Consider the following 17,603-nt stretch of genomic DNA (forward strand, 5'->3'; position numbering starts at 1 on the left):
TGTGAGGCCTTCGAATTCAGAAGTCTAACTTCTTGTTTAATCCAACTTCGCACTCAACAAGCTTCTAATCTTAGGAGACATTAAACAAAACTTAACCTTTGCCAACCCGTCAACTATGTTTATACAACCCACAATAATCTCAGATTAGCCTCTTAACAACTCATTTTGATATCGCCGGATGAGACACCCGAATCACGACACACTTCCACCGTTATCCTGCGAGGAAGGAAGTCTATCAACATCAACAAACACTGCTGAGCGATAATCAAATCTCATATTTACTAGCTTAGGCCATCTTTGTTTCTTTCGCCACCATCTTCTTAAACCAGAAAATCATCTTCTTACGCTAGAGGATACATTGATGTGAGCGAGAATTCAATTACAGGATTCTTTCATGAGGCAACACCGCCTCACTGATCGCTCTGGACACATCCAATCCTTCCACCAACATGACAACGATCACCCGTACAGATTACCTCGTCCATCTATGATTTTCTTTCCTACCAATCAGAAACCCCAACAGACACCTTCATAGACTTATCATGAAGGTACTGAGTGAGAACGCAGTTGTGATGACCCGTCCTAATCCACCTGGACGAATGCATCAACATCTGGTCCCATTGCGAGGTATTTGACCTCTATGTGATACGTTTTGTAACATTGCATTCGTTTTAAAAGATAATTCATAAATGAATATATAAATTCCAGGTTTTTAACATCTGATGATTCCTACGTATAGACAATCACCATTTAAATGGTTTACAATAATACATTTATTGACAATACAGTCAAAATAAAGTACATGGTAATGGTTTGGTGAATGCAAGTTTCTTGTATATAGCATGTAAGACTCCAAGCACATAACGTGTATCACGTATCAGCAAACAGCGGAAGACTTCTAGAAACCTGAGAATAAACATGCTTCAAGTATCAACACACAGGTTGGTGAGTTCATAGTTTTAATATTACACATAATCCGTATATCAATGTGGATTACAAAAGTTCAGTTGTTTTATTCAAAACGTTTATCAATATGTTTTAACATTTCAAATCATCTGTATGTAAAGGTTGATCACAAGATCTCAGTTGTTTTATCCAAAGCGTTTATCAATAGGTTTTACATAAAAGGTGGACCACAAGATTTTAGTTGTTTCATCCGAAACGTTTATCAATCGGTTCTACAAAATTGAGCACCCTGGTAACTAAACTTTAACGTTTATATAATTTGTACCCTTTGTATAATCATCTTAATAATACACGCAAACCAACGTGTACGCTTCTCAAATAGCATACGTCCGTTAAAAGGCTAGTGCTCTAGCTCGAACGGGGATATTAAGCCCTATGGATCCATATACTACTACTCGCGCCCACCAGTTCTTATAACTGGCAGTTACTAGTTACCAAAGTTAAGGGATTTTTGGTTCAAACTCAATGTAGAATTTAGTATGTACTTGTATCCATTGTGTTTAAAATATATTGCATGTATTCTTAGCCCAAAAATATATATTGCAAAAGCAATTAAAAAGGGAGCAAATGAAACTCACTCAAATCAGTTTTAGTTTTTGTATTCATTTTATAAAACAGCGCATGTATTCTCAGCCCAAAAATATGTATAAAAAGGGATCAATGAACTCACTGTTTTATATTGATATACAATATTGCAGGAAAGCACGTAGACGCATCGGAGATGATAAACACGAGGTTTGATTCACAAAAATGCCCCCGAACATTACCCATAACCTCCTTGGTAATAACCCATATTTTTCTTAGCTCTAGCTCGCTCGGAAACTCGTTTTGAAAATTACTTGGACAGCACTCCGTCGTAATATTTTATGTACATTATTATTTTTGTATCGCAAAAATAATAACACTAATAATAAAAATAATAAGATTAATAATAATAATAATAATAATAATAATAATAATAATAATAATAATAATAATAATAAAGAAAATAAATACGGAGTAATATATGTTAAAACAGAAGCAGAATGATCGAGTTTTTATAGGTGTGGCCTGTCCCCAGACCCCATGCGATCGCATGGTTCTGAAGGCCATTGGCCATGCGATCGCATGACCCATTTTTCCAGCTCACATAATTTTGTCCTAATGCTTGTCGACATAATTAAATAATATATATATATATATATATATATATAATATATAATTTAAATTAATTAATTATATATTATATTTTATTCTCGTGCATAGTTGATTTGTAATTTTTGTTCCGATAAGTCGTACATCATCACTTGACTTATGTCCCGGTTCCGGTTTTTCGAATGTCCTTTCGTACCTTTAGAAAACTTGCATTTTACGTTTCGTGTCACGTACCTTTGTCAAAATATAGCCTTAAGTTATCCATAAACTATACCACTCAAAGTATAGCCTTAAGTTATCCATAAACTATACCACTCAAAGTTACTGTAGCAAAGTTACTGTAGCAAAGTCAATTTTTACTGTAGCAATTCACTGTAGCAAAGTAAATTTTACTGTAGCAAATAGTGATTTTCGAAAACACTGTAGCATTTTGGGTACTGTAGCAATTTGAAAATACTGTAGCAAATTAGTGTTTTACTTGTTCATCTTAAACGTTTTAGTTAACTTATCTAAATATCAATCGAATCAATAATCGAATGTTACTATCGTTTACTAAATAACTTGAAATCATATATATTCAAATAGATATATAAACCAATAAGTTTAATGTACGGTAACATGCAATTAAAACTTTGTTACGTTTTCAATTTATAGTATATATATGTATCTATTTACATATAATGGTTCGCGAATCGTTGAGAACAACTGAAGGGTATTTGAATAGTTTAAAATTTTTGAGATTCAGTTTTACAGACTTTACTTATCGTGTCGAAATCATTAATCATTTAAGATTAAGTTTAAATTTAGTCGAAATTTCCGGGTCATCACAGCAGTCACCACCTCGATATCTACCACATTTTCTAACTTTCCGCTTTCACACTAGTACACTGACCTCCTCATAGCTATGAATTTTACAAACCCCATCAATCTTCTCAACCCAAGCACGCTCCCACTGTGTAAGTAAGAATTAAACTGTGGCTACTCGAGAAGAAACTTGGTTCAACGAGCAGAACTTGGCTCAACGATGAGTGGACCTAACTGTCGTTCGAGGGGAGACACAAATGAACTTGGTTTTGGAGGGAGGTTTGTAAGGGTGAAAACCACAAGTCCCACATCGTATATGGGAAGAAACAAATGTATGCATATAAGTCTAAGGAAAACTTCCTCTGCTACCAAATGGTTTTAGAAAATGAGAAACTCTTGGGCATATATTGTAGACATATTGTTGAGCAATACGATCCTAACAGTGGTATCAGAGCCAGACTATAGCGCGGATGTGGTTCACGGCGCAGTGGGCGCAACCCTGAGCGCCCAGTGCAACGTGGCGCACCCCTCGGTGAGGTGTAACGATGAGCGGATCCAACTATTTTTTGAGGGGAAGCCTAAAGGAGGGACTTAGGTTTGAGGGGAGGTTTGTAAGGGTGCAAACAAAAGTCCTATTTCGGTGATGAGACATAATTAATGTATGCATATAAGTCTACGAGGAACTCCCTCTACTACTATACCAATTGGTTTTAGCAAAGGAGAGACTATTGAACTTATATTGTAAGACATGTTATTGGGCTATATGATCATATCATTTATGTATTGCGACAGTTAAAGTGAGCAGAGGGAGTACAATTCAAAGGACTATCAATCCAAAAAATAAAAGGTTAAAGACTATATGCACAAATTTTGAGTAAACTACTCAGGACTATCCACGAAATTTTTTTGTCCTTTAATTGCTCTAACAAACAAAGGTACGTTATTACATCAACAAAGAATAAAAAGGTGCCAAAATACTTGAGTTTGGTAGTTGAGTTTTGATGAATGTTTCCAAAGCATATGTCAATGTCTTTCGATTGCCAACCTCTTTCTATAATAATAGCTAGCTTCATGGGCTTCCATCACTATCAACAACACTAGTTATAATAGTACCCGTAATACTTGCAAAAACACACACAAAATGGTGAATTATTTGGAAGAAGATTTGAAGGAATTGAGAGAATCTTTTAGTTCTGGAAGAACCAAGGAAGCATCATGGAGGATTTCACAACTTCAAGGGTTACTCCATATCCTTGAAGATAGAGAAAATGATATTTTCATTGCTCTTAAACAAGATTTAGGGAAGCATCATGTTGAAGCTTATAGAGATGAGGTAATTTTACACATAACCCTTTTTGATCATGTCAAATACATTAAGTTTGAATGGTACCCAACTCTTTTGGATTCAATGTCCCTTCAAAAATACTTCAATAATCATATTTTAGTAGTAGTAACAATTTGAGTTATAGTACTGAAACACTTTTTAAAAGATATCATATACGTCTCCATTTAAGGAAAAAAATACTACTCCATACGGAGTATATCACAAGATGGTTTAGAAATTGTAGTCTTGATATCACTAGGACATTCCTTAGGTTCAAAGCTTACTAGCAACAAATTTTGAGATTGTCAGGATAATTGTCGGAAATGGAATTACCTATGTTCCGCCACATACATATCGTAAAATACTCGTCGTCCTCGGATAACAGTGAAAAACTTATCCGTTAATCCAATTTCCACTTTTTGGAATATAATTATATTTTAAGGTTCTTCATGGTATAAATTTTCAAACTTTCAAGTTTTACTCTGTTGTTACTTTATAATTATATTAATATAATATAAAAAATAATATACGAGTAATAAAGAGGTCAATACAAGTCAGTAACAAACACCCAACGGCATTAAAGTTATCTTATCAACCAAATGTGTGGGCAAGTTCTTGACCATGCAAAAAGAAATATTTTTATTTTTGAGCTATTATATTATGTGCATCATAAAAAATACTTCAAAGTACTGAGTACCAAATTTTAAAGCAAAATGTCTGAAAAGCAAAATGTCTGAAAAGCAAAATGTTTGTTTAAGACTTACGTTTTGAAATTGATCACTTGCTCACTTGAATTGATCATTCAATTTTTCTGCACCGACACATGTATACTTCGTCCCTAAATAATACAGTATAGTACTGAGTACCAAATAGAAGTACATTTCTAATGAATTTTTATTTTTATTCACCAATTAAAATATAATATAAAACTTTTATCATTCTCTATTGTGAGTAAAAGTTAATGTCTGTGAAATGTAAAAATTAGGATGTTATTGATGTAACAAGTTTGTGCAGATTGGAACAGTTGTGAAAGCTATAAATTATGCTCTTGGAAACTTGAAGCAGTGGATGGCTCCCAAAAGGGTAACTTAATTAAACTTTTTACTTATACTAGTTATATCTTGAATAAAGGTAAAAAAATATGATTTTGACAATTTTTATGAATAAACTCATAACAGAAGAGTTTGCCAATAGCTGCATTTCCCAGCAGTGCAAGCTTAGTTCCTGAGCCACTAGGTGTGATCCTTATTATCTCGTCTTGGAACTTTCCAATTGGTACTTACCACCCCTCTAACTTTAGGCTTTTTACACTATTGGTCCCTTGTACTTTCCAAAACATATCTACTAGAAAACTTTGAGCAATGTTATTTATTCAAGTATTTTTTTTTAATACAAATTGATATTGATATGATGAATTCATTGTACACATGCAGGGCTATCGTTGGAACCATTGATCGGTGCATTAGCTGCAGGAAATGCAGTAATTCTAAAGCCTTCAGAGTTGGCTCCATCATGTTCTTCGATTCTTGCCGAAACAATTCATGATTACCTTGATAATTCTGCGGTTAAGGTTATTGAAGGTGCATCAGATATTGGTGAAAAATTACTTGAACATAAATTCGATAAAATCTTCTTTACAGGTTCATACTTCTCTTATCCTCTTTCACTATATATATATCAATACTATCCGACTTAATGTTGCGCCTACATTTAGTTAAGCTCATAATGAAGGCTCTTTTTTATATTAAATCTTGAGTAATATGTAGCTGAATTGGGTTGGTTGAATAATGAGTCAAAACGGATAAATTTTGCGCAGGTCCAAACGGGTACGGTCAGTTTGGGCCGACCCTCAAACAGTTTTGTATTTTTTTTTTTTTAAATGGTTCATAAGTTAAAATGTGGTTACAAAACAATGTTAATACAAAAAATATCAAAACCTTATTTGATTATATGGATTTAAGATGTTGTATACCGTTGAATACTTTTGTTAGTGATACTTGCCTCTCTTAGCGAGAGGTCAGAAGTTCGACTCCCGTAGGTGCAACCTTGCACACAAGGTTGCCCCTTTTTCCTTGAATTCCACCCAAGGGTGGCTTTCGCATATAGCATTGCGGGGGCAGTGGGGGAGGGGGTTTTACCGCCTCTGCCCTCGGATTGGGCATGGTTTCCTCCTGGGCAGCAGTTTGGGGCGAGTTATGCAACTGCAGTGAGATGAATGCGTGGGTGGTTAAGTCCCCTGGGTGATCCCGTACTGCTGTTAAAAAAAATCCTTTAACTGAATCTATTTTGAAGCCTATTGAAATAAGCGACTCAAAATTGTGACAACATTTATTTGGTTCTATTACTCATACGCAATGCGACTTATCTTTAAGTGTATGTGCTCAAAAACCAATAGCATACTTAGTTATGAACAGGTATAGCCCCAATACAGGATTCGGCTCATTCAAAATGCTGATAATAAGATGTTTTTTGTACATATTTTAATACGGAAACTTTTTTATGTCGATAGGGAGTGCACGAATAGGAAGAGTTGTGATGTCAGCTGCTGCACAACATTTGACTCCTGTGACATTAGAGTTGGGTGGAAAATGCCCTGCTGTCGTTGATTCATTTTCTAGTTCTCGTAAAAGAAAGGTAATTACGTTCCAGTTTACTTGATTATTCTACCAACGGTAATAAAAAAATGTTAAAACGCACATTTTGCAAGATCTGCAATAATTTATTTATATCTCTTTTGATGTTAGATGGCGACAAAACGACTTGTTTGGGGTAAATTCGGAGCATGTGCTGGGCAAGCTTGTATCGGAATTGATTATATTTTAACAGATAGAAAAAACTTACCAGAATTGGTAATAGATCCTAATTTACTTCCAAGTTATGTTCATACTTGTTATTACAATTTGTGTAAATGTTTTAATTTGTTTAGTTGGAATTACTCAAAAGATTTACCAATAAATGTTTTGGAGATGATCCAAGCGGATCTTATAGCATGTCTAAAATAGTCAACAAGAGGCATTTCACAAGACTGAAGAATCTTTTAGATGATCCCAAGGTCAAATCTTCGATCGTTTATGGTGGTTTGTTAGATGAAGACAATTTGTAAGTCCGAATTTTGATAAAACGTTATATAGAGTTCATGACCCAAAATATGTCTTAAAACAACATCACTATGGGTGATGATCCGTACACAACAAAGCATGCTTTAAAGTGTTGTACTGTACAACACTTCAAAGCATGTTTGGTTGTGTACGGATAAAAGCAGGTTGTGTACGGATCACTACCCTATCACTATTCACTATACTGTATAAAGTCCGTTTAGTAACTTTTTTATACATCTTTTCCTCGGATCTTTAAAAGCTTAATTGATAATGTGGTAATGCAGGTTTATTGAGCCTACTATATTGGTTGATCCACCACTCGATGCTGCAATTATGTCGGAAGAAATATTTGGTCCATTGCTTCCAGTGATCACGGTTAGAAATTGGTTTCAAAAGTATGATGCTTTAGCAAATAGTACTTATATTAATGCAGTAAATACAACTTGTTGATGCAGTTGGAGAAAATTGAAGATAGTATTGAGTTCATAAGGGCAAGGCCAAAGCCACTTGCTCTATATGCTTTCACAGATAATAAAGATCTCCAAAAAAGACTGGTTTCGGAAACCTCATCAGGGGGCATCATGTTCAATGATGTTATCCTTCAAGTAATTCCTCAACTTGTTACATTATTATTAATTATTAGTTATTATTATTATAATTTATCTAATAATTTAAGTGAGTTTAACCTTATACTTTTGTCAAAATAAATGCAGTATGCGGTTGACTCACTACCGTTTGGTGGAGTTGGCGGTAGTGGGTTTGGAAGGTACCATGGGAAATATTCGTTTGATAACTTTAGTCACGAAAAGGTGGTTTTTGTGCGAGCGCTGCTTATAGATTTCTGGTTCAGATATCCTCCATGGAATGATAACAAATTACAACTCATTAAGGCTGGATTAAGATATGATTATCTTAGTGCTCTTCTCATTATGTTGGGTTTGAAAAGCAAGGCTTGAGAATTATTGATTGAGCGTACATCATTATCATTATATATACGTTTATTTAGTTTGTGATATTTCATCCTCACTTTCTTTGGTTTTCATGATAGGAGATTTATGTGATATTTATATGCATAGGAATATTTTGAGTCTTTGACCATCTATCAAAATGTTAATTTCCTTTTCTAATCAAGTTGTTGGAGTATGTCAAATGTGCAACACAATGGCTTATGAATGATGGTGATAATCAATTTCAGATTAAATATAACTAAGAATTAAGCAGAAATGATCCAAAGTTGTAAACTATAATCACTCTGTATACTTATTTTACACACAAGATGATCATCTCTAAAACTAAGATGGAAGGAAACATAAAAATAAAAATAAAAATATTAATAATAATAAATATATAATTATAATATTATACTAATAATGAAACAAGTGGTATAAGTGGATTAGAAATCCTTTCCTATTTTGACTTACAAAATGTTTCTGAATGTTTTGGAGTATTAACAAGAACCTCCTTGTAACAAATAGGGCATGCCTGATATAACAGCAGTCAGTTTATGAAACAATAGTTAGAGAGTTGCAAAATCATGGCAGAAATATATTATATTTATATTTAATTAAATTTATTAGTAACAAAATGAATATAAAAATAAAAGTTGGTTTACCTTGTTGATGCTAAGCCATTGAGTGCCACAGCCAGCATGATAGATATGTTTACAAGGAAGAGTGATCTGTCGTTCGCCCCGTTTATACTCCATTTGACAGATCACACACCTGAAAATCCCATTGGAACGGTATTATGACATATTTTAGTATAAAGATTGATTTCTAAAAGCTTAATTTCATAATTATTACCTCTCTTTTTTTGATTTTTTTCTCCATAAGAAAGCACACTTAAATTTCAAAACTGGGAGCAGGGAAATAGCCTCTTGAGATAGGCCGCGACTTTGACTACCAACAACCTCACCTAGCTCTAACAGTTCCTGAAATTGAAATAGTATCACTTCACTTGTTGTATTAATCTAAAAGCTTAATTTCAAAGAAACATCATCTTGTAAAAAAAATGCATGTAGATGATGATTAACGAACATTGTTCATATCAAACCTCATAAGTCATGTTGTCAGGATCAACATTGTCTTCCCATACAACCTGTAAAATATAGGCATGCAAGATTTTTAATATGCACACATAATTGGTTATTAAGAAAGATATTAGATAGAGAATATGAAAGCTATCTCATAAAAAAGCTTTATACCTGAAATTCACCAGCATTATGATTGCTTTGGGGACCTGAAAATTTGCACATTTAAAAAGGTTAGTTCGGGCATTCACATATTGAAAATCCATTAATTATTGTAAGGGGGTGTATAACTATGAAATCACAAGTTTCTTCATGTCTATATACTTCTATGCAAATACAACAGTTGTTTGCGGGTCGTATCATCTGGAGGTACTTTGCAGCAAGTATGCATTAGTATCTACAGTTGCCTGTATTTGGAGGTTTTTTGTGAAGTTGCTGGGAAAAACAAGGACCGAGTGCAAATAATAAATCTGATGAGTCAAATAAGTCTAGGAAAAGTTAACTAAAGGGATAATATTCAGTCTAGAAGATAATTGGTTACTGAGTCTGAAACTTCATATTCAGACTCAGCCTCAGACTCAACTAGACAAAGAACAGGGGAACTTCAGACTCATCCAATATAGCTGGGATCCAAAGGATTCTAAGATATCTACATAGACTTGGAAGATTTATTTATCTTTTGTATTCATCTAGTTTCCATGGACATTGGTTAAGTTTGTTATATATTTCAAATATTTCTATAAATAAGGATCATTAAGTTACGAAAAATCCGCATTGTAACCCCTATATTTGTTTTCAGCAGTAATTTAGATTATTGAGTTCATCATTGGTTATTTAATTCACTGATGAATAGTCAGCCAAAAGTCGGAACCATGGTTACTAAAAAAAAGTTTGAATTTGTTAATTGATTACAAGTTTTGGATTCATATACTACGACTTAACAGAAGTGTTCTTACTTATGATAACATGAAGAGAATATAGAAGTTGTATCTCTCTTATCTCAAAAGGCCTTTTCTTGCATTATTCATCCTTCAAATTGACTTTATATTTTGGGAGATAGAGTCCCAGATCAAACGAAGATATAACATTAAAAAAAAAACACTTATTAATCAACTTCATTGATACCTCTCAAGGTTAACATAAATGTTCTATTCAAGCTGTAATTGAGACTGATAGCCTAATAGCAGGGGGCCAAATTACTAGAGACTTTCCTAAAATTACATATCTCCCTGTGTACCTTTTTGTAGTTTCTTTTGCCTTATAACATTTCCTACCCTGATTATTCATAAGTAGTATCTTGTGTCCGATCATAGTGTTTTATATATATTCTGGTTTATGTCATGAAACTCTATGTCTAGAGTCCACTTATACAGGTCAGCCTCGTACGAAATGTAAGGATTATGATATTCCATATTTAAGTTATTTGAGGGTTCTAACCCATTCTTGCAGTCATATTTTGGGACCAAAGTATATTTGTATGACTAGCTCTCATTTCTCGGTTAACATTAGGTTCAACCAGCAACACCAAGATATACAACAGTTTATCCTGATGAAGTGCACTCATGTTGAGTGTTGACATCAACTTCATGCACAGAATAATAAAGATTAAACCGTTCATTGGCTTGAACAAAACAGAACGGAAACAGTTACAATTTAGAAATATTATATGTAGTTCGTTTGTCTTTACTTTGCCACAATGGGGATTGTAGATATAGTACTAGTTTTATAGAGTAGATAAGCTGAGGCACTAAAAGCAAAGATTTTAGTACTCACAGTGAGCTGAATAAGCATTGGAATTAGAGTTTGAATGTCCATCTTGTAGCATACTTACACCAGCACTTCTTTCACTAGCCATGGCTGAAGTGTTTTCCAATTGCCTAGTATATCCATTGTTTCCATATGTTTCTTCATTGAGCGCGTAAGCATCACAATAGTTATAGTATGAAAAACTCCCAGGCTCAGAATATGCATACTTGTATGTATTGTTTGTATTCACTGTCGAATATATGCTATCCTGCATAACCAACTGAATCAGTAACATACATAATCCCTCACAATTTCCGTGAGACCAAATGACAATGAAATTTTTTACAGCATAGTGAAAATTGTTTCTTACTGATTTACCTGAGGATATGTAACTTCAGAAAAAATGAAATTGACATGCTCATATGTAAGTCCTTCAAAAAAATCCATAGTGCTTCCTGTCAAACTATAACGTATGTCGAATTCAGGTTGAAAGCTCCAGTTCTTTCGTGAATGCCACTTTATCGAACAAGAACAATTTGTAACCAGTATCAGAGCATTAACATTAAATTTTTCAGTATATTAATTTTATCATCTGAACTTGAACAATATCCTGCAAAACAAACATCAACGAAACCACATCAATAAACTGAAAATTAATCAATTAAATAATTAAAAGCCTACTTCATCTGGTAGATATAGAAAACTACTTGCTGCAATAATATCCTGCAACTAAACAAAATTACCAGCTATGCTTTAGTCCTCAATACTCTAACTTAATTAAACATTATAAATCTCCTAAATACAAAAAAGCTCTCCTATAATTCTGTATGACAAATGATAATATGATAATGATATTCTCTAAAATTTAACATTAATTAACTTATATTTATAGAGTATAAGACTAAATCCAATAGCAAATTGTTACAAAAACTCCACCGGAATACATTCGCTTCACACAATTCATTAACAAAACGTGCAAATAATTTCTATTATTTTACTCAATTTTTGCTTAATTCACTCAGCAACATCGCGTATTATCGAATATATATATTTACAATCATTTGATCACTTGAAGAACAAATATATACACACACAGACTGTACATTTACATATATCAGGTATATTTTTTTTTTTTAACGGCGTTTTTTTGACATAATAGATCACGTATCTCTATAGCGATTAGTTTTACTTTACCTACAATGATCGCTAGGCCACCGTTAATTTTCATTATACATACATATACGGTGTATCTGTATGTTAATATATGTGGATGAATACAAAAATTAGTAATTCAATGACAGTAATTATACCTACATTGATCGCAACCGCAACTGTTCATGCCGCCGTAACTAGGCGTGAATCTGTTTCTAGATATTGATCGATATATACAGATATAGTGTATATATATGTTGAGAGAGAAAGTGTGTGTGAAAATTTCTTCTCTCTGCAATCACTCTGTCTGTGTGTGTAGTATGGGGTGGCGCCTTTTTGCAGGGAGTTTGTTAACTGTAATGAGACACGCGATCTCCGTTACTGTTTCATTTTTGGGTTTTCATTCAGTGCTCCGCGGAATATAGTTAGCTTTTAAAGTCACTGTACGGTCATTTTTTAATCAATGTCACCTCTCAATCAAGTCACGGGGTTATAATATGAGTAGAAACGAATTACAAGATGACACGTGTTTATTCGTTTGTACTTTTGTTCCATTGATATAGGTGGGTTAGATAACCAAAGGGGGGGCTATGTGACTTGAGCTAGCAACCCCCGTTTCTTTGTTCCGTCGGTTTATTCTTTTTTTTTTTTACTTTATTAAATTAAATAGTAATTAATAATAATAATATAAATATAAATAAATATATATCGGAGTAGTTTCCAAAATTATGTAAATTGTTATTTTTTTCGGGAAATTAAATTTATTTAATTATCCATTAATTATGAATCTTTATACGAAGGAAATCATTTGAAGAGATAGTTTAATTTAATGGTTGAGGTTTTTCCTCTCAAAAATTTTTAAATTCCAACTTCAATTAACACAATAACACATCTGTACACAGTTTTTGTGCTAAACAGGATGATTCACACTCACATTTGTTATTTAAACGTGAGTTTACTAATCAAATCTGAGAGAAAACAAAGAGTATGCTGGTTTACAAGGGGTTGTATATCGAGTTAATGAAAATTATTCATGATAGTGCCAAATACCTTGCAACTAAAGATATTAGAAACATTTTGAATAAAGTGGCAATTGTAGCAGTGGTGTACTATATTTGGTTGGAAAGAAATACCATATTATTTAGAAATGTGAAGAAAATTGTGGAAGAAATTAGTTTGGAAATCAAAGAATTCATTCGGGTCAAAATGACTTGTAAAAAAGTCAAAGACACTAAAAATGTGAAAAAGATTGCATAGCTGTGTGATTTGAAGCTGGTGGGAAATATGATGTAGATTGGTTAATGAGATTGTTGTCGTATTTGATGTTTGTATTTTGATGTATTGAAGTTGTGTTTTGTTGTGGGTAGAGTACCTCTGCCCAAATATTGTAATTTGTTGAAAATTAATATATTTTAAATTAAAAAAAAAAAAAAATGATAAACAATACTCGTAACAAGTAAGTTCAAAATATTTTTTGAAAGGCAAGACTTTAAAGTTTAGTGATGATTAAATGTAAGTCTCCTTTTAAAATTCTCAAACATCTAACTACTAAATACCCCTTAAAATTACGTACATTCTAAATTAATTAGTTCATTATTCATTTTCAGGTCGTATATAATAAATGGTTCACTATCAATTATAAAAAAATACACCGTGATTATTAAATCTACTATATTTTCTTTAACTAAAACGGAGTACTAAATGACAAGTAAGAGCAATTCAAAATTATTTATTCTGTTCAATCATAAGTGTTCACGTTACTATTTTGTATTGCAACCAATCAAATTAGACTATTCTGAATGAACAAGATTTTCGATTGTTGAAGAATAAAGTTAATAGAAATTTTTAATATTGTGTGCAAAAAGTAAGTTGACACTTGTAATAGAGCGGAAGTTAATAATTAATTAAAGGTTGTCATCGTATATATTATATAAAGTGATACTCCTTCCGTCCCAGATTAATTGTCCCCAGACAAAAAACACACAGTTTAAGAAATGTCATTATCACACTGTATTTTCTCTGTACTTTTTTCTAACTTTACAGTTTTACCCTCAATCAATTAATTAGAAAACTCTCTATCTTTTGTAAGTTAATTAATTCATTAGGAACAATATTATAAACTTCGTTAAATTTACTTTTCAAATTTGAAAGTGCACAATTAATTTGGGACAGCCTGAAAAGGAATACTGAGCAATTAATCTGGGATGGAAGGAGTATTATTATTTTGGTTTCTAGACATTTAAATGGGAATAGTACTCCCTCCTTCCAAGTAGTCTCTAAATAAAAGTTATATAGTTTAAAAAATATTATTATATTGTATTTTTTATTTTATTTTTATAATTTTACCTCTTATTTGTTATTCACTTTTTATTTTACATGAATAAAGTAAAAGTGTAAAATATCTTTACATCGTTATATTCTTGTTTATTCGTTTGAAGTGAACACGAACAACTTATATAAAAGTACTACCAGTAATTTGGGATAGAGGGACTATATGTTATTCCCTCCGTCTCATATTAATAGTCCAGTATTTCATTTTGAGATGTCTCAAATTAATAGTCCACTTCTATAAGTAGAAAAGAATAAGAAGCTTAAGTTCTATTATTCTCTTATGCCCTTAATATATGTGGTTAGAATTAAAGGGAAAATAAATTGTGACGACCCGACAAAATCGTCATTGACGGCGCCGTCAACTTAGGTCCCGTTACGTGGTCATAAGTCTTTAAAACAAAGTTTGACCAAAATATGTCGCATTCATTTCAAATGTAAGAATGTTTCAAAGTTTACAAGAGTAGTTTAACAACTAGATACGTTACAACATTTAAAATACAAATGAATCATATGCGACACAAATTAAAGTAAAGTCAAAAGACGCTCCATGTATTCATGTATACTCGACATCCAAGCAAGTATCAAAATAGTGTGCGGAAGCATGTAACACATAGCGTTCAAGGACCTGAGAAAACATAGAAAAATCTGTCAACGAAAACGTTGGTGAAATCATAGGTTTAGTAAGTATGTTGTATTGAACCACAAGATTTAATATAAAGTTGATTATCCAAATCGTTTGCATTCCAAAGTTGTTGTACGTTCGCGAGCACCCAATTATCAAGACTTAACTGTTTTACGAACCCCGTTATCATAGTGTTAGAACCTACACTATACCCAAAAATATATTTCATCCTCTAACGGTAGCGAACCGTCCGAATGAGGGCGCGTCAAGCCCGTATGGATCCACACAACATAAGTTCACGTTTACACCCTACAAGTGTAAATAATGATAATTGAATTGAGGCTTTTTGTTCTAACTCGCATGTGGAATGTTTGTATCCTTACTTGTGTCCAAAGTATAAAAGTATAAAACGTATATGTTTCTCATCCCATGATTTAAAGAAATAAAAGTTGTTGAAAAGATGGGACTATGATCTCACCTCCAGTGTTCGAGTATATAGGTACTTCACAAAGTAAACGTGTGCAAGAACGATTGCTAGTCTTGACCTAAACAATAGGTCGTATTAATATCGGTAAAGTATGAAGTCGGTCAAGTTGTTCAATTAGTCATATGGCTCGTTATGACACGATTATATAGCATGTGAGTCAAATTGTCAAGTTTCATGCAAGATATAAGTATAAAAGTATGTTAGAACAATTGCATAAGTATTTGGTTAAGTTTGACTAAAAGTCAAACTTGGTCAAAGTCAAAGTCAATGGGGTCGGGTTGGGTTTCCGACTATTGTTTCATGATGAGAAATCATATATAAGCATGTTGGCCAAGTTTCATGTTAATCGGAGTTACGAGTAAGCGGGGGTGAAACTGTGAAATCACAAAGTGATTTTGGTCAGGGACTTTCTCTGCACAGGAGCGGCGCACTAAGACCAGGTGCGACGCTCTTGAGGACCCAGAAGCGACGCTCTTGTCTCTAGGAGCAGCGTTCCTGGCGCCTGATGAAAAACTCCACAGAATATTGACCAGGAGCGGCGCTTTTAGTACAAAAGCGGCGCTCCTGTACCTGGGAAAATGCTGTTGCTGAAATTTGTTATGTGCACGAACCAAACTTCATTCAAACCCAAATTATGAACCGAAAACACTCAAAACGCATACCATACATCGTTGGAAAGGTATTTTAACAAGGAATGCAACTAAACATATATTATCAATCAAAATCATCATTTACAACAACCAAATCTAAGTTGATTCGATCATTAAATGTTCATCATTAATGCTTCAAATTCATAAATGCAATTTGATGATTCGGGAAACTTAACACACACATAATATGCCGTTTCGTAGGTAATTATGCATAAAATACTACTAAATACTTATCAACAACATTGCAAAGCATTTAATGCATCAAAATTTGCATTTAAGGCTACCAAACCCCAACCAAAAATCATAAACTCAACAATCATGTTAATGGAGTCTTTCTAGGTCAACCTACACATCAAATGGAAGTTAATGATGCTAGTAACACATTTAATACATGCACTTTAACATTTAACAACATTTAATCAACCAAAACTCAAGATTAAACAAGTAATCTTTCAAGTTTAAGCTAGTTACACCAAAATGACAAGAACACGCAAACAATTCATGTATTCATATTAGACTTAAGCCATAGATACTAATTAACACTGTTATTAGTTAAGAATACCAAGAACAAATATCTAGAGTTTTTGAAAAGCTCATCCCAAGTAATAAAATTGATATCTATGTGTAGAGGATGATGAGAGGATTCCGAAAGTACAATTTTTTTTGATGTTAGCTCCCTGTTCTTGATTTAGATGATGATTTAGTGATGAAGATGAAAAGGATGAAAGTTTGGAAGTAATAAATGAGAGAAAAAGGAAAAGAAAAAGAAAAGAGAATGAAATGGTGGGAAGGGTGGTGGTTGACTAGTCAACCACTAGTTACCACTTTGGTCAAATGGCAAAGTTAGTCCCTCGAGTTTAAAAGCGGGTGCGTGAATTAGCCTTACGAATTATCTTAAGTACACTAGTGTAAACGAGAGATGTTATAATTAAATAATGGTGTGACGATCGCTCCAAATCCATATGGACGAACACGTCATTCATCGATTTCATTGCGAGGTATTTGACCTCTATATGATACGTTTTGTAAACAGTGCATTATTTTGAAAAGGCACACCATAAATGAATATTTAAATCAAAGGTTTTCGACATTTGATGATTTCTACATATAGACAATCACCGTAAATAATAGTTTACAATAGTACTTCCATTGATAATGCAGTCAAAATAAGATACATGGTGATGATTTGGTGAATGCAACGTTTCCTTGATAAATATGCCATGTAAGACTCCATGCACATAGCTTGTCTAACATATAAGC

General features: G+C 33.1%; 2 protein-coding genes across 7 annotated transcripts; one reads left to right on the forward strand and one right to left on the reverse strand.

Moving 5' to 3' along the window:
* Positions 1-3,883: 3,883 nt before the first annotated feature.
* Positions 3,884-8,421, forward strand: LOC139867592 (aldehyde dehydrogenase family 3 member F1-like). Of its 4 annotated transcripts, none has more exons than XM_071855964.1 (10): positions 3,884-4,237; positions 5,243-5,311; positions 5,407-5,503; positions 5,662-5,868; positions 6,738-6,862; positions 6,973-7,077; positions 7,155-7,327; positions 7,611-7,701; positions 7,782-7,931; positions 8,040-8,421. In XM_071855964.1, the coding sequence occupies exons 1-10, from the start codon at positions 4,046-4,048 to the stop codon at positions 8,280-8,282; spliced, it is 1,452 nt and encodes a 483-aa protein (XP_071712065.1). In that variant the 5' UTR covers positions 3,884-4,045; the 3' UTR covers positions 8,283-8,421. The 4 variants fall into 4 exon arrangements, with proteins under 4 accessions (XP_071712065.1, XP_071712082.1, XP_071712076.1 ...); XM_071855981.1 differs by lacking the exon at positions 3,884-4,237 and adding an exon at positions 4,950-5,053; XM_071855975.1 differs by lacking the exon at positions 3,884-4,237 and adding an exon at positions 4,959-5,103.
* A 197-nt stretch (positions 8,422-8,618) lies between these two features.
* LOC139867622 (E3 ubiquitin-protein ligase BIG BROTHER-like) lies at positions 8,619-12,548 on the reverse strand. 3 transcript variants are annotated; one of them, XM_071855990.1, is made up of 8 exons: positions 12,412-12,548; positions 11,480-11,711; positions 11,129-11,369; positions 9,530-9,564; positions 9,379-9,423; positions 9,129-9,256; positions 8,939-9,047; positions 8,619-8,808 (listed from the first exon to the last, which is right to left on the reverse strand). In XM_071855990.1, the coding sequence occupies exons 2-8, from the start codon at positions 11,546-11,548 to the stop codon at positions 8,734-8,736; spliced, it is 702 nt and encodes a 233-aa protein (XP_071712091.1). In that variant the 5' UTR covers positions 11,549-11,711; positions 12,412-12,548; the 3' UTR covers positions 8,619-8,733. The 3 variants fall into 3 exon arrangements, with proteins under 3 accessions (XP_071712091.1, XP_071712096.1, XP_071712102.1); XM_071855995.1 differs by having other exon boundaries at positions 12,416-12,541; XM_071856001.1 differs by lacking the exon at positions 12,412-12,548 and adding an exon at positions 11,845-11,894.
* Between the last annotated feature and the right edge of the window lie 5,055 nt (positions 12,549-17,603).

Source organism: Rutidosis leptorrhynchoides, chromosome 1 (genome assembly GCF_046630445.1).
Source record: "Rutidosis leptorrhynchoides isolate AG116_Rl617_1_P2 chromosome 1, CSIRO_AGI_Rlap_v1, whole genome shotgun sequence".
In the NCBI taxonomy this organism is placed as follows: Eukaryota; Viridiplantae; Streptophyta; class Magnoliopsida; order Asterales; family Asteraceae; genus Rutidosis; species Rutidosis leptorrhynchoides.

What these genes read in the sequence shown, in the direction of transcription:
- LOC139867592 (XM_071855964.1), top strand. Translation starts at nt 4,046, where the DNA reads ATGGTGAATTATTTGGAAGAAGATTTGAAGGAATTGAGAGAATCTTTT. An exon ending in GAAAAAACTTACCAGAATTG is followed by an intron (nt 7,078 to 7,154) that starts GTAATAGATCCT and finishes TAATTTGTTTAG; the next exon opens with TTGGAATTACTCAAAAGATT. An exon ending in TCAATGATGTTATCCTTCAA is followed by an intron (nt 7,932 to 8,039) that starts GTAATTCCTCAA and finishes AAATAAATGCAG; the next exon opens with TATGCGGTTGACTCACTACC.
- LOC139867622 (XM_071855990.1), bottom strand. Translation starts at nt 11,548, where the DNA reads ATGGATTTTTTTGAAGGACTTACATATGAGCATGTCAATTTCATTTTT. An exon ending in CTGAAGTTACATATCCTCAG is followed by an intron (nt 11,370 to 11,479) that starts GTAAATCAGTAA and finishes TTGGTTATGCAG; the next exon opens with GATAGCATATATTCGACAGT. An exon ending in AAAAAATCAAAAAAAGAGAG is followed by an intron (nt 9,048 to 9,128) that starts GTAATAATTATG and finishes TGGGATTTTCAG; the next exon opens with GTGTGTGATCTGTCAAATGG.